This window comes from Anastrepha obliqua, chromosome 2 (assembly GCF_027943255.1).
Source record: "Anastrepha obliqua isolate idAnaObli1 chromosome 2, idAnaObli1_1.0, whole genome shotgun sequence".
In the NCBI taxonomy this organism is placed as follows: Eukaryota; Metazoa; Arthropoda; class Insecta; order Diptera; family Tephritidae; genus Anastrepha; species Anastrepha obliqua.
The window spans coordinates 108,972,457-108,988,997 of NC_072893.1; the positions used below are offsets into that span (position 1 = coordinate 108,972,457).

At 37.1% G+C, this 16,541-nt stretch overlaps 1 protein-coding gene across 4 annotated transcripts in view; it reads right to left on the reverse strand.

Moving 5' to 3' along the window:
* Positions 1-3,585: 3,585 nt before the first annotated feature.
* LOC129237442 (uncharacterized) overlaps positions 3,586-16,541 on the reverse strand; it is a 78,411-nt gene continuing 65,455 nt past the window's right edge. For all 4 annotated transcript variants that reach the window (XM_054872202.1, XM_054872203.1, XM_054872207.1 and 1 more), the window contains one exon: positions 3,586-4,605. In XM_054872202.1, the coding sequence (XP_054728177.1) occupies positions 3,634-4,605 (972 nt within the window). In that variant the 3' untranslated portion in view covers positions 3,586-3,633. The remainder of the gene's footprint in view (positions 4,606-16,541) is intronic.

Here is a 16,541-nt window from a genome sequence, read left to right on the forward strand (position 1 = left end):
AAGTTATATGAAAACTTGAGAATGAAAAGTACATTTACTTAAAACGGCACAGAAAGGAATATCTGAGTGAATAGCAAGTAAAACACGAGTACGCTCCAAATCAAACTATCCGCTACCGTATAATTCATTACATACACTTTTTGAATAAAAGTACATAACTTAAGTAAACTAAAAATAATATAAAATTGCAAGGAAAATACAAATACATATGTGCCAGAAAGTTGTTAATTATTTCTCAGATATTCCTCAACTTCAGCACAAGCCTGGAAACCCAACGGAGAATCTCTCTTGCCAACAAGTGCTACTTTGAACTAAGTAGGGAATTGAGTAATAAAGTCCTCTCTCGACGAACAAACATTTGATCATTACATATGACAACATCGTCGTGAAGCGTCTTTTGAAATGCTCGGGAGGCAGATTTTGCGGAATAGTTTTGAACCCGTTGTACGTTGGCGGTGGCAAATATCACAGACGATGGAGTAACGAGCTCACCACCTGCTAGTGGTCGCTGGAATTTCTACACGGTTTTTGGCATGTTCGGAAAGTGACTTACTACATTTGAGTGTTCCCAGCATAACCTCCATATGATTTTGAAACCAATTAACCCTCCGATGTTCATATGGGTCTGGCCAGACCCATTCGATCTTTAAATGTATGTAGATCTTTTATTTTTAATATCTGAGGCTTCGTAGTCCATAACTTCCTAAATTGTAATGTGCTAAATACAATGAAGTAGCAAAATTAAGATTTTTGCTATATTTGTTGTAAAAATAATAATTTTAAACTAATTTCGTTAATTAAGCTCACATGGGTCTGTGCAGACCCATATAAGCTTCTCATGTAAATTGGTTAACCGTTAGGTGTAAACAACTAAACTGTTAGCGGAGGCAGCGGCAGAGATAATTTTTTAGTTGACATTTGAAAATTAAAGTGAACACGTGTTTTTTAATTAGTGGGACGTGTTTTTTTAAATAAAATGGAACAAGTAAATATGGATGAAGTTGATGTGATGACGCGTTTGCTTCGTAAGCTAAGTACAGCAAATGTAAGTCCGGAAGAACGTCAACGACTTCAAGCACAAATTGAAGAAATTATGGGACAGGAGTCCGATCCATTTGAAACAAGTGGCGACGTAGAAGATGATGAATATTTTCCAGATGATGATGACTTCGGTGAAGCATCAGATATAGAACAGGAAATCGAGTTAGAGGCTGTTCTGGATGAAAACCATGATGATATTGAGGATTTGTATAGAGAAGCTATCGCCCTTCAGGCTTCAACCACAATGGAATCATGCAGCACATCTATTACCCAGGGCCTTATATACAGGTCGAAAGATGGTAAGATGGGGAATCCAAATCCTTCACCATCTGGAAGGCCTCGTTGTCACAATGTTACAACTTTTACTCGTAAAGGGCCACTACGAGGAGCGTCACCGAGTCATAAAGCTCTTTTCAAGCTATTGCTGTCTCCTGAAATCGTAAGTCTCATTGTGTGGGAAACCAACAGAAAAGCCGTTGAAGCGTTTCGTCTATGGAATGAAAAGCATCCCAGTAATAAACAGCGTTCTTGGGTAATGACTAACGAAGACGAAATGTATGCTTTTTTTGGGATGCTACTTATTGCTGGTGTATTCCACTCGAATTCTCAGCCAGCGAAAGAATTGTGGGCCAGTTACAATGTGCCAATTTATAAGGCCACTATGTCATTGAATCGGTTCAAGAGCTTAACTACTTTCATCCGTTTCGATAACAGTGGTACTCGTGCTGAGGGGTTGAAGCAAAGCAAATCTGCTGCCCTGGACGATGTATGGCTCATGCTGATGCCCAATTTAGAGAAAGCATACACTCCGGATTGTCGGTTACATGTCGATGAACAGTTATTTCCATATCGTGGGCGCATTCGATTCACCCAATATATTCCGAGTAAGCCGGCAAAAAATGTCATGAAAGTGTGGTGGATTTGTGATCTGTTTCAAACTACCCTTTGAAAGGTATAATTTATACCGGAAAACCACCAGGTGGCCAGCGAGAAACGAATCAAGGTGAACGGGTCGGCATGAAATTGATGGAAAATTATATGGACAGCGGTAGGACTGTTTATGCTGACAATTTTTTTTCAACATACAACTTGGCAGAAATGTTGATGGATCGTAGAGTGGCTTTCGTCGGTACCGTAAGAAAAAATAAGACCTTCATTCCGCATGAATTGCTTCACCCGAAGCGTGATGTTAAAAGCACTTTATTTTGTTATCACAATAAGAATATCGCTCTGTGCTCGTATATGGCAAAGCCGAAAAATTATGTTATCCACTGCCCATTACCGTCAAAGCACCGATCCATTGCAAGGATTCAAGCCAGATCAAATTTTGGACTACAATAAATTTAAAGCGGGGGTAGATGCAATGGATCAAATGTTGACTGGCTGAAAACGCTCGACAAACCGTTGGCCACTGGCAATGTTTTATAATATGCTTGATATTGCCGGTTTGGCCTCATTCATCATCTATGACGAGCTGAATCCGACAAAGCAGAGTGATAAGAGGCGCTCATTTATCATTGAATTGGCACGGCAGCTAGTTATCCCAGATATGAAGAAACTGGCGACTAACCCATTAGTATGGAGGCTTGCTCATATAAGACAAGCAATGAATCTTTTCAATATCAAGGTGAGTATGAATTATACACACCTACATATATCTCCGCGTATAAAGATATGTGTATGCATTTATTCATATTTACTAATTTAAAATAAATTATTTCGCTACTTTTAGGTACCGGAATCTTGTCCATCGACATCAGATGCAGCACAGCAACAACCATATGCTCAAGTTGCTTCAACACGGTCATCGTGCTACCATTGTGCTGCTTCTTCTTCGAAAAAGCGACGTAAAACTCGTTATAACTGCAGCAAATGTAATCGTTCCATATGCCTTAATGAACATTCCATGCAACTATATAGTTGTAAACACAATTGCTCTTCGTAATTAATACTAACCCGTTCAAATAAATAAATAAAATTATTTTTAAAACCGTTGCTCGGAGCAGCAGCTAATCCCGTTCCACAACCTACAAAGTAACTGCTTAACTATAGCCAATATTTATAATTTATATAAGCTGGTCACCTTAAAATGTCATGTTATATTATTTTTCAGTTTTTATACATTCCTTACAATATTCCTTTTCGCTTAACGGCATACAAAAATACAAAGTATACGCAGGCATTTACTTAGCATAAGATATGTATACATAACATTACTCCTCCTTTCGCTTGCCTAATACAGGTACATATGCACATATATATATACGTGCAAATATTCGCAAATTAGCATTAGCATTTGAACTTTTTGTAAACACGGCCACGCAATAAATTAAAATTAAATTATAACGTGTTAAAAAAACCTAGTTTTTATTTCGCAACATATAGCTACCAAAAAATATTGGAAGCTCAACAACCGTATTTCTTACATTATTTGTATGGGTCTGGGCGGACCCTTATGATGCACTTACCGCATCATAAGGCACCGAACATCGGAGGGTTAAACGGTAATCGAAGAAGTCGATTACGCAATGCCTAGCATGGATATGTACATTTAATATTTATTTTTAACCTGAGTTACAAAATATGATTTTCTTAGTTTAAATCAGGATTTTTAGTAAATGTCGTTATACAATGTGATTTTTTATGCCCACTTAGACCCGCGGGTTGTGCAAAACTTTTTCCGCATATCTTACATATAAATTTCTTTTCCGCATTATGAATGTGTTGGTGTTGACGCAGTTGTTTCTGGGTTGTAAATGCTTTGTTACACACCTTACATATTTTATCACGAACCTTGAAGTGAACAGCCATATGTTCTTTAAGCTTGCCATTTTTATAGAAAGCCTTTGAACAAATTTCACACTTGTACCTGGGCCGGTTCTCATGGCGATTTATATGCTCTTGAAATTCTCGTAGCCAACGAAAGCTCTTACCGCAGATATCACAAACATATGGTTTTTCGCCGGTGTGATGAAGCATGTGCGTTTTTAATTCAGTTGAGGTGACACATTGCTTGTTGCATACCGCACAGCTGTACGTGTAGTCTTGCGCGTGCCTTCGTAAATGCACCGCTAAATTAGATGCTAGCTGAAATCCATGGCCGCAAACATTACATTTAAATGGTAGCGAGCCATCATGCGATGCTAAATGTACTTTGTACTGACTTAAGCCAGCAAATAAATTTCCACATATGGAGCATTCAAAAGGAGTAACATCAATTTCAACGAACGATATTTGTTCGTAATAGGGATATTTTGCTTCATAAACAGATTTGTTGCGTCGACTAAATATTTTTTGCCTTTTTTCAGTTGAACATATTTTGCGGAGTAGAGAAATCTCCTTTTCCAATTCACACTTTGTTAAGTTCAATTCAGTTTCTTTATTAAGTTCTTCAAGTATATTTGCCAATGCTTCCCGACGCCTATTAGCGAATCTATATGCTAGGACATTTTCATCCCACAGACAGGGGTGCGCCTTGTAGATATTTGCCAAGGCGATAAATTGTGCATCATTTAAAAGACTTTTTGACCTGGCAAATTTTCCACTGTCCAGTCCCGATCCTGCCTGTCAGAAAGTAGAAACATAATAGTAAATAATTGATTTTTTTCTGTATTCATGTTAAGTTTAGTAAATGTAGACCTAATTCTAACAAACATACATATATATGTACGAAACATTATACAATTCTGTTAATGTGAACTTGGAAATATAAAAAAGTCTTTCCCTTTTGGTTCATTTTATAGTGCACATTCTAGGACTATTAAAAAAAATCCGATAAAAATAACACTGTGCGACAGTGAAATTATACTTTTATGGAGACCTAGCACAACTTGTGGCTATAGAAAAACTAAAAAAAATGGTATCGGAGAAATTTCCAATACACCCCCAAAATCTTATTTTATGGCCATAAAACCGTTTTTCAGTAGGTTGATGTGAAGAATAACTCCTAACTTCGGCAATTTCCATCCGATTTCGAATTTGCTTTTTTAGTTCGAAAGAACAAAAACAAGCCTTTTTGACAGTGTGTTGACAATTTTTCTGAAATGACAACTGACGAGACTGTAGACGGAAGTATTAGGAATTTTTTTATTTTTTCTCTATTTTTCCAACTTTGACATAATATTTACGATATTATCCGATATTGAGGATTTTTTTTAGTACACTACTGTTATAGTAAATTTAATTTTGCGTCGAATGAGCTATATTTGACTGTAATTGAATTAAAATTAATAGAGTTGTGTGGGCTTTAAGATTTTTTTTTTTTTTTACTAATTTGGTATGTAGGTATAGCTTACGCTAAATGAGAATAAGGACGTGTTTTGATGCGTTATTATAGATACGTAATATTTATTGGAGTGTATATGTATACATAAGAGTACACTTTACTGCATACAACAGAACTGGTTAGAACTTACGAAAATATCTGACATATTATAGCACATTTTTTTTCAATAGAAATATGAAAAAGCTCCAAAGTGTACCAAAGTTCACACTGTACATTGATTAACAAAAGAAGTTTGTTATTATAATTTAACCTTATTAAGGGGGTCTTCTGGTCTCGAGGCCCTGAAATGAAGGGTTTTTTTGGGGATTGATTGTGACAAATCCTGTGAATATTTAAAAAAAAATTTTTTTTTATTTTAAAGGTACATGTCTTGGCTTTTAAAAAATGGTTTTGACTTTGAAAAAATTAACACCCGCGACCTTGAAATGGCGCTGAAGACGTCCACCTCCAAACGAAACAGGTCTCCATTTTGGTCACGGTTTTTCCGCCTGGGTAATCAGAAAGCAAAAATTAGATATGCGTTGTCTTCAGAGTTGCCCTGGTTAAGTTTTCCCGTGACAGATTTTTTTTTTTAATTTTTTTCAAAAGTTATGCAACAATTTGCAAAAAAAATTTTTTTTTGCTCATTTTTTGAACTTTAAAAGGTTATAAAAATGGAATGAAAAAAGATTTCAAAAATCGTACACGGGGAAACTTAGCGGTAAGTTTTCCGAACCTTTTAAGACCAAAACCATTGAAATCGGAGTATAACTACTATGAAAAGTGTGACCAAAATGCTTAAAAAACACGATTTTCGGGGAAACGCGTTTAAAGATAAAGTTTATGATAAAACGGCCGGAGGAGGGTACACTTCGGTGCCCAGAAAAATGTGAAAAAATGCGATTTTCAAAAAATCCATTCTGTGGCGTATTCTCGCATACACATACAACAAAATTATGCAAAAAAAAAAAATCGATTTTTTTTTCGCTGGAGACCAGAAGACCCCCTTAAAACGTCAAAGTTTTATTGTTTGTTTCATTGAAATTCAAGAGATATAAATCAAAACGTTGCCAGAAAAGTCAAATTTCTCAATATTCTCCGATGATGTGGCATCATCAGCCTTATCATAAACCAGATGATTGTTATTTTTATAAAACGGACGTAAACGGTCATCATTATAAAGCTCGAAAGCACATAAAGTATGCTGATGTTGCAACTGTTAAGAACCCCGTAGTCTTGGACGATATGATTGACTCAACTGCAGGACATGAACTGAATGAAGTTGAACTCATTGCTGATGATGATCAAACTGATAACAATAAACCTGATGATGAAGAGTACTTTCCGTCTGGTTCTAAGTCTTCAGAACGACACATTGTATCAAATTCAGATTTTCTATCGGGAATACAATCTGAAATGCTCGCTTCTCGATTTAAACAATGGAATTTAGTTGATGACGACTTCAGATGAATGATGATGATCGAATTTCTTACAGAGAAGTATTCAAAACTAATAAAGAGAATGACAAATGTACCGTACCATACTAAACTCCAAAGGGCCGTTTAAAATGCATTTTTAAGTTTGGAACCAGTTGCGTTGTGTACTGCACCGTACCATACCGTACAGTGCTGCACTGCACAATACTCCAATAAATATTATGTGTTTATAATGACACTTGTTATCATTTTCATGCTTCGAAACGCATACAAAATCTCGTAGTAAAAAAAAAAAAATACTTAAAACCCACACAACTCTATTAATTTTAATTCAATTACAGTCAATATCGGATAATATCGTAAAAATTATGTCAAAGTTGAAAAAATAGAGAAAAAATAAAAAAAATTCCAAATACTTCCGTCTACAGTCTCGTCAGTTGTCATTTCAGAAAAAAAGTCAACACACTGTCAAAAAGGCTTGTTTTTGTTCTTTCGAACTAAAAAAACAAATTCGAAATCGGATGGAAATTGGCGAAGTTAGGAGTTATTCTTCACGGTTTTATGGCCATAAAATGAGATTTTGGGGGTGTATTGGAAATTTCTCCTATACCATTTTTTTTAGTTTTTCTATAGCCACAAGTTGTGCTAGGTCTCCATAAAAGTATATTTAATTTTTTTTTTTTGTCACACAGTGTAATTGGAGAAGTTATGATTATTTGAAGAAAACGCTGCAGCAGAGCACAGACGATTTTTTATTTTCTTTTGCGTTTTTCTCGAAACTACATTCTTCAAAACGGTGGGCTCGAGTTATCAGTAAGAGTTTTCAATCGATTCCCATAGAAATTTGGAACATATCTTTTTAAATACATTGTGCACAGAGTGAGGTAGGATTTGGTTCACGATTGGTTAATCAAAAAAACTTTTATAACTTTAAAGCGACAACTTCTTGATGTGATTTTGAAATTTTTGGTGGGGGTAATTTTGTCTGTTCGTTAACAGCATGCCGTTTTTATTAGCTCCGTGGTATGAGCATAATCAGTGAACTTGTAAAGATTGTATTTGTAGATTGGTTGCCAAAGAGACAAGTGCGTGGCGGAGTCAAATACAGGGTGGCTGATGAAAGCCGCTACCAAAAAAAAAATTGAATAACTTTTTTTCTTTTTAAGTTATCTGTTCCATTTTTGTTTTAAGGGGGGACCCTCATTTATCGGGTCAAAAAAATCGATTTTTTGGAAATAATTTTAATCTATTCTACAACTATTTAAGAATATACTTTCAAAATTTCAAGTCGATATCTGTATTTTTGAAGGAGTGACAAAATTTTTAACAAGACGCGACGGGTGGCCTGATCGCTTGTATCCAAAACTTTAAACGCGTTTTTCTCGAAACATCATTTTTCGATTTTGTGTACACAATTGAGAACGCTGTATTGAACCAATCAGGCTTTACAATAGCTCATTTTAAAGATAATTAAATTGTTTTCAATGTGACATTAAGTGTTTTTAAAAAAAAAAAGATTTTCATATTTTTTTGTAATTTTAAAGTCAATTTTTATGCATGAAAAATCACTTTTAACATAAAACTGGGTAAAAAATATCAATTTAGAATTTTTTTTTTTAAATCAAAATGTCACATCGAAGGTATTATCCTAAAGTTTTAAAAAAAATTTGTTTTTTTTATTTCAGAAAAAAATTCAGAGCGCTAGAATGTACACAGATAGAATGAGGTGCCATGGACGAGGTGTATATTTCCATACTTAAAATGTTTTTTTTCTTCTCCGAAAATTTTTGTAGACAGTCAAGACATTTATTAAAGTACTTTATGAATTACAAAACGTTTGAAGTTATTTTACCTGAGAAAAAAATTCCCAAAAATGATGCATTTTTCGACCGTCTAAATGAGGGTCCCCCCTTAATTTGCAGATTGATTTTTAAAATTTATTAAAATGGATAACTGGGACACGCAAACAAGAATTTGGATAGCCCGCCGCTATCACGCACTGGAGTCCGTAGTTTTGGTACAGAGAGAGTACAGGCGGATGTTTGGCGGCGATCCCCCGAGCAGATGGACCATAATGAGACTGGTGAATAATTTTGCTGAGCAAGGAACAGTCGCAAGAAGGCCTTATCATCGAAACCCACCAGTTCGGACGGAGGAAACGATCGCTGCTGTAGCTGCAGCTATACAAAGCAATCCAAGGGTTTCAACAAGAAGCTTATCTGCTCAACTTGGTGTCAGCCGACAGTCTTTGCAAACAATAATGCACAAAGATTTAGACTTATTTCCCTACAAAATTCAAATGGTTAACAAACTGAATGCAGCAGCCTTGCCGATTCGCTTGGAATTTCGCCAGAAGCTCCTGCAAATGGTGGAAGAAGACCAAAACATGTTAAACTGCCTTTTCATGTCTGATGAGGCCCATTTCGATTTAAACGGCAATGTGAATAAACAAAATTGTCGAATATGGAATACTTCTAACCCACAGATACTCCACGAGACGGAATTGCATCCTCTTCGCGTGACAGTGTGGTGTGCGGTTTCTTCACGCTGTATTGTCGGGCCTTATTTTTTTGAAGAAAATGGTCACACCGTTACGGTTACTGGAGACCGTTTTTTGAAAATGCTGAAAGAATTTTTCTATCCAGAACTACGCCGAAAGAGAATTCTTTTCAACTTTGTGTGGTTTCAACAAGATGGGGCAACGTCTCACATAGCCCAGACTGTTATGACAGAGTTGCGACGAAAATTTCCCAATAAACTGATTTCAAGAAACTCCGAATTTCGTTGGCCCCCCAGGTCGCCTGACCTTACTGCACCTGACTTTTTCTTGTGGGGTTTATGTAAACAAGAAGTTTATAAAACAAAGCCAACAAATTTGGATGAACTAAAACAATCCATTCGGGCAACAATTGCGGCTATTCCAGTCGCAACTCTCAAAGCAGCAATGAACAACTTTTTACTAAGATGCCGCACTTGTGTCAACGAGCATGGGGGGCATTTAAATTCAATTATTTTTAAAACTAGTTAAGCTACATTTAATAAAATTTAATGACCTTCAACTTGAAAAAAAAAAAAAATAAATGAATTCCATACACTAAAAAAAAGTTATTTGAGTTTCTTAATGTAGCAAAATTCATCAGCCACCCTGTATGTACCTAAATAGCGCATGTGCGTAAACAAGGTCCGGCACTCGAAGTGTAACCAATTAAAAAGACCATAAATTTACCTTGGAAAATTACTTTTATTCAATTCAAATTAAAAAATCTGTAAAAACAATAAAGAATTGAGAATCTATTTACTTTTGCTCGATATGATCACCTTTTGCCTTGACTATGGCCTTGCGACGGTCCAGAAACGAATCGCAGCAAGCTGCCCGAATGTATTGCACGTATTTTGGCCCACTCGGAGACAATGGCTTTTTTCAGCGCCTTGAGACTGGTGAATCTTTTAGTTCGGACCTTGCTCTCCAAATGGGACAAAGATAATAATCCATCGGATTCGCGTCTGGTGAATTTGAGAGCCAAAGTGCGGACGTTATGAAGTTCGGGATGTTGTTTTTTAGCCATTCATGGTTCACTCCAGCTTTGTGAGACGGTGTCGAGTCCAGTTGAAACGTCCCTGATCAGCCACCGAAATGTTTGCCTACCCACTGCTTTTGAAGCAACCTTCAGAATACTTTCCCGATGAAAACGATTGGAGAGTACCCATCTGGGGTTACAGCCGCCCAAACCATTACCTGTGGCGGGTGCTGAAACCTGGTGGCCAATGGATGACTCAAATTCTCGTATAAACGGTCGATCAAATAAACCCTATCGTTTTCGGAGTTTACGAATTGCTCAATTTGAAAACTTTTATCGTCAGAAAACACAATGTTCGGAAATTGACCGCTTTCGGCCAAGCGTAGCAACTCCTTCACTCTCTCAAGTCTGACATGTTGTTGCTTTGGTCTAAGATTATGCGCCTTTTGGATCTTGTAAGGCCTGACTTTGAGATAATTTTTCAGCATACGGCAGATGCTACGGTCAGATATTTTCAGTTGTTTCACCATTTGAATTGAACTTCGTCGGGATTTCGCTCTAGTCGCTTCTTCACTTTTTGAACCATTTCATGTGACGCTGCAGTCTTTTGATGACCACCTTCATGACGTTTCGCGATACTACCAGTATCATTGTAACGAGTACTGGTACGATAAACAAAACTTTATTTACTTTAAGGTGATCGAACTCACGATTATTCGTGATTTTCCAACCAAATATAATGTAATCACACTACTATAGTCGTATTACGTTTGAAATCCATTACTGATTTTCTTTTTTCGCATTTACTCTCGGCAAAATGCTTCTGCGCGCGTGTAAACAATACTCTGGACTGTCATTTAGCCAACTAACAGACAGCTGATGCACGACATCGAGCGGTCTGAAGTTGGTTACACTTCGAGTGCCGGGCCCTGTACATAAAGTTCCGTCACAATGGGTCCGTTTCTTCTGTTGTGGCAACGAATTGGACTGACAGCAAAATAAATTATGTGTATTTGAGTCGAAGGCGTCACATACGTGCCGTACGCTACGCTGGAACGCACAAAAATTGGAAACATTCTGCTTTTGCTGTTCGCCAAGTACGGCGAAAATGACAACTCTTTAAAGAAGAACAATTTTGCAATCCCGCATTTTTTATCGTTGGTGTTTTTGATTACATCAAATTACATATATCAGTTGCGCAACTAAGTTCCCGCTGTTTGTCAATAGATGCCGCCAGCAGTGGACTACTGCCCACCATGAAGGAGTGCCCTGGAAAAACTATCACGCCTCCGCCATTTCAATTTTTGGTTTTTTTTTTTGTAATATACCAGATGTGATTGAAGTGAGAAAAGCCCTCGTTTCATAAAAAAAATATTTTTGTCTATTTTTGTGTCGTCTAAGTGATCTTTCTCTTAAGTGAAATAATCGGGTTTCTTGTGCAAAGGAGAACAATTCAAAGTACCGACACCAATTTTGTTGTTTTTATTTCCCCTGAAACACTTATAACAAAGGCACGTGCACATATTTTATGCAAAATATAAAATTACTTGACCTACGAGGGCGTTCATTAGGTACCCGTGTTTGATGACAGCGGTTGTTCCTGAGGGAAGTTGGTGTTTGTCAAACGACAGCAAAACAAATTTCAGTCTGATTAGGCAGCTATTCGAGTGAGACGTATTTCATGATTTTCGCTAAGATGGAAAAAGAGCAGCATCGTTCGGTAATTCGCTTTTAATTTTTGATTTAATTGTCTTTTATATTACGAAAGATATTAAAAGTGAGCAACTGGAAATAAATTCAAGCTTTGACCTCTCATCTGAAAATTCTCCAATATTCTTAAGCTATGAAACCAGTTCTATCCTAAACTACAAGACACATAAATTTTACAATAATTATACGAACTGGAACTATTTTCGTGAAATTATGGAGCAAAGCCTTAACATAAAAGTCCCCCTAAAGAGCGAAAAAGAAATAGACTCCGCAATCGCATACTTCAATGACAGTATAGTGTATGCAACAACAACTTCCACACCTATAATCAAGATGAGTAACACATAACACAAATTACCCCATAAAATCTTGGAAAAAATCAGAGAAAAACGAAAACTAAGGCAACAATGGCAATCTACACGCTTACCAGATATCAAAAAAAGGCTGAATATAGCAGCAAAAGAAATTAAAGATATATTAAAAGTGGACAAGGACGAAAAATTTGAAAAATATATCGCATCACTGGGAGCTACTAGAGCTACAAACTATACACTATGGAAGGCCTGCAAAAAAATCGAAAACGCAGTTATGCACCAACCCCCTCTAAGGACAAGTACAAATTCTTGGGCGAAAACACCAAAAGAAAAAGCAAAAATACTCGCTGATCATTTTAAAAAAACATTTACAAATCAACATAACAACCAAGACATTGACAATTCTGAATTTCATGCCCACCTCACAAATAACATAAATATACCAATCAAGAAAATAACTTCAAAAGATATTCGTATAGCAATTGAGACAAAAATTGACGTAAATAAATCCCCAGGATATGACGAAATCACAGGAAGGATTCTAAAGGAGTTACCTGACAAAGCAACTCTGTACTTAAGAAATGTATTTAACTCAGCATTACGAATGAAGTATTTTCCACTGCCTTGGAAGGTTGCTGAAATCATCGCAATACCCAAACCTAATAAAGATGCCTCTGAAGCTTCTTCATACAAACCAATTAGTTTATTACCATCATTATCTAAACTTTTCGAGAAGCTTATACTTGACCGCCTTGACCCCATACTACAGGCGCGAAACTTATTTCCCTCACACCAATTTGGATTTCGTAGAAAACACTCAACAATAGAACAGGTACATAGAGTAACAAATAAAATATTATCAGAAATTGACAAAAGAAATACATGTGTTGCTGTGTATCTTGATGTAGCGAAAGCTTTCGACAGCGTGTGGCGCAAGGGTTTAACATTTAAACTTAAACAGTATCTTCCGCTTGACTACTATTGGTTAATGAAAAGCTATTTAGCAAACAGATACTCTATGTGAAATATAGAGATAAATACTCTAACATTCAACTCATGGAAGCCGGTGTACCTCAGGGCAGTGTACTAGGGCCTGTACTATATATGCTGTATACAGCTGATATTTCCTTGGCTGCAAGTGTCGACATGATAGCAACTTTTGCAGATGACACTGTCCTATTGGCAACTCATAAAACCTTAGAAGCAGCAACAAACAAGTTACAACAAATTTTGAACAAAACACTAACATGATTTAATGCTTGGGGTATACAAATCAATAGTGGCAAAACAATTCATGTAGTTTATTCCAACAAGAAAGTAAGACACAAGAATCTGACAATAAACCACTCATAAATCCCAATAGACACCAAAGCAAGATACCTTGGAATGACTATTGACTCCAAACTTCTCTGGAAAGAACATATTACGATGAAAAGAAATGAGGTAAAAAACAGATTCCGACAACTATATTGGCTACTTGGCAGGCGCTCGAAACTGTCATTGCTGAATAAAATACTTATATACAAAACTGTGATTGTGCCAATCTGGGCATACGGCATAGAAATCTGGGGTACTGCAAGCAAAAGTAACATTAACATTATTCAACGACTACAATCAAAAATACTCAGAACTATAACCAATGCACCTTGGTGCGTCAAAAACGAAGATATTCAGCGCGACCTCAACATCGATACAGTAGCAGAAATCATCCGCAAACGCAGCACAAATCATATTGTCCGTTTAATGAACCATTCCAATAATGACATGCGACAACTCCCAACAGCAGAAAGGGCAAACTCTAGGCGGCTCAAACGACCAACCCCAACACAGCTGATAGAATAATTTAAAGCTATGCACATACCTACACTTGTAAACTCACACAAAAGCTTAACCCAAATGTAATATTGATAATGATTAATGTTATAAAATCCAAGCTGCAGAAAGAATTACTTAGTGTCATACGACAGGTGTAATTAATAAAGCAGGCAAAAAAACAAAAATTTTTTGGATGGGAAAACATGCGAGAAGCTAAAAGTAAAGTTGGTTGCTGTCTATAGGGACGCTTTCCCACAGTTAGATATTGGTTCAACGAATTTAAACGTGAGCGAACATCCGTTTTTGATGAGGAGCAACTAGGACGCTCGGCAGATGTAGTTACCGAGGAAATCATTCAAAAAGTGCACGACATGATTCTTGTTGATCGACGAACAAAAGTGCGCGAACAGTTATATATATATATATATATATAATTCGCGCGTACACTCTTTTTGGGCTCCTCCTCCTATTTGTGGTTTGCGTCTTGATGTTGTTCCACAAATGGAGGGACCTACAGATTCAAGCCGAATCCGAACGGCAGATATTTTTAGGAGGTGCTTTTTCATGGCAGAAATACACTCGGAGGTTTGCCATTGCCTGCCGAGAGGCGACCGCTATTAGAAAAATGTTTTTCTTAATTTTGGTGTTTCACCGAGATTCGAACCAATGTTCTCTCTGTGAATTCTGAATGGTAGTCACGCACCAACCCATTCGGCTAAGGCGCGCGAACAGTTACATGATAAAAAAATGTCGCCCCGATGGGAGCTCCGATTGCTCACGGTAAAAAACAAGCGAATGCCGTTGTTAACTTTGAAGAAGTGTTTGGAGCAATTTAATTCACAGTTAATAAAACCTGGATTCATCATTACACACCAGAAACTAAGCAACAACCAAAAGGACGGATTTCTCTCGGTGAATCTGCTCCAAAGAAGGCGAAGGCAGTCCAATCGGCCGGAAAGGTCAGGGCGACGATTTTTCGGGATGCGGACGGAGTCATCGTCATGGATATTTTAGCAAAATGAAGCACGTTCACTGAACAATGCTACGGTGAGTTATTGGACCGCTTTCACAAAAAATTGAAGACGACACGGCCGCAATTGGCGAAAAAGAAGATGCTGTTTAACCACGATAACGCACCAACACATTCAGCCGGAGTTGTCGCTGCCAAACTGCATGAATTGCTGTCACATCCCCGGATTCACCTGATCTGGCTCCCTGTGACTTTTCTTGTTCTTTAACATGAAGAAATGGCTCGCGGAAAAAAAATTTAGTTCAAACGAGGAAGTCATCGCCGAAACAGAAGCGTATTTTGGAGTGTTCGACAACTCCTATTTTTGGAGGGGTTAAAAAATGGCCGGAGCGTTGGGAAGTGTATTTTTCTAAAAGGAGACTATGTTGAAAAAAAAAGTTTTTTAAGTGTGTCTTTATTTCTTACTGAACCCCCCTCGTAATATAAAACTTCGTGCTTGCTTGATATTGATATCATTGGCCTCAACAACCGCGCTGTTAGTTCTGCCTTTTCCAAACTCGATAAAAAAGCAAAGCGAATGGGTCTAGTAGTGAACGCGAACAAAACGAAGTACCTCCTGTCATCAAACAAACAGTCGGCGCATTCGCATATTGGCACTCACGTCACTGTTTGCAGTTATAATTTCGAGATTGTAAAAAGTTAAAAAAAATACCAGTCTAACGGTTAGACGCGATAGAAGTGAAACCTTCCGTAAAACAAACTGAGAGAGAATGAGACGAAGGCAGCATTAGGAGCGGGATAATTATAGGTTCATTATAATATTGCTATAAAGTTCATATTTTATTCATCCTCAATGTTTTCAATTTCAACAAATGATATGAGTGGCTTATGATAGCTAAAATATGATACAAATGCTTTGGTTTCGATGTTGTCAACATATCTTTGAAATACCGTGTCAATTGCTGTTTTTTTCTGTCGATATTCACGACACTTTTCTGCATTATTTTTCGGCATAATTGCGGTAAACATTTAAAAATGAAAATATTTACGAATATAAAAATATGGACGCAATACAGCACACGCGGTTGCTATTATGAGCGTCGTAACGCGTATATTACACAGACGTACTAACATACACACAAACATTCGTAGGACGCTTGGTTTGAATTTTTTATACGTATGTATGTATGCTATACTATGGCCTAGCCTATGTACGTACATACATATTTGTGTTCTGAACTTCCAGCAAAACAATGCTTATTAATATACACATATGCATCTACATACAACCGCACACACAGGCCACTCACTTTATTCCTGTAAATGCGTATGTCGTCCAAAGCTAAAATTCTATGCCTAGCGACTACAAGGACAAAATGCATTAATAGGCGCAGGCGTAGCGGCCATCATCCTAGTTGCCATAGCGCTGAACAGTCGCGGCGACGCCGAACAGTTTCAACTATTGTACTGTAC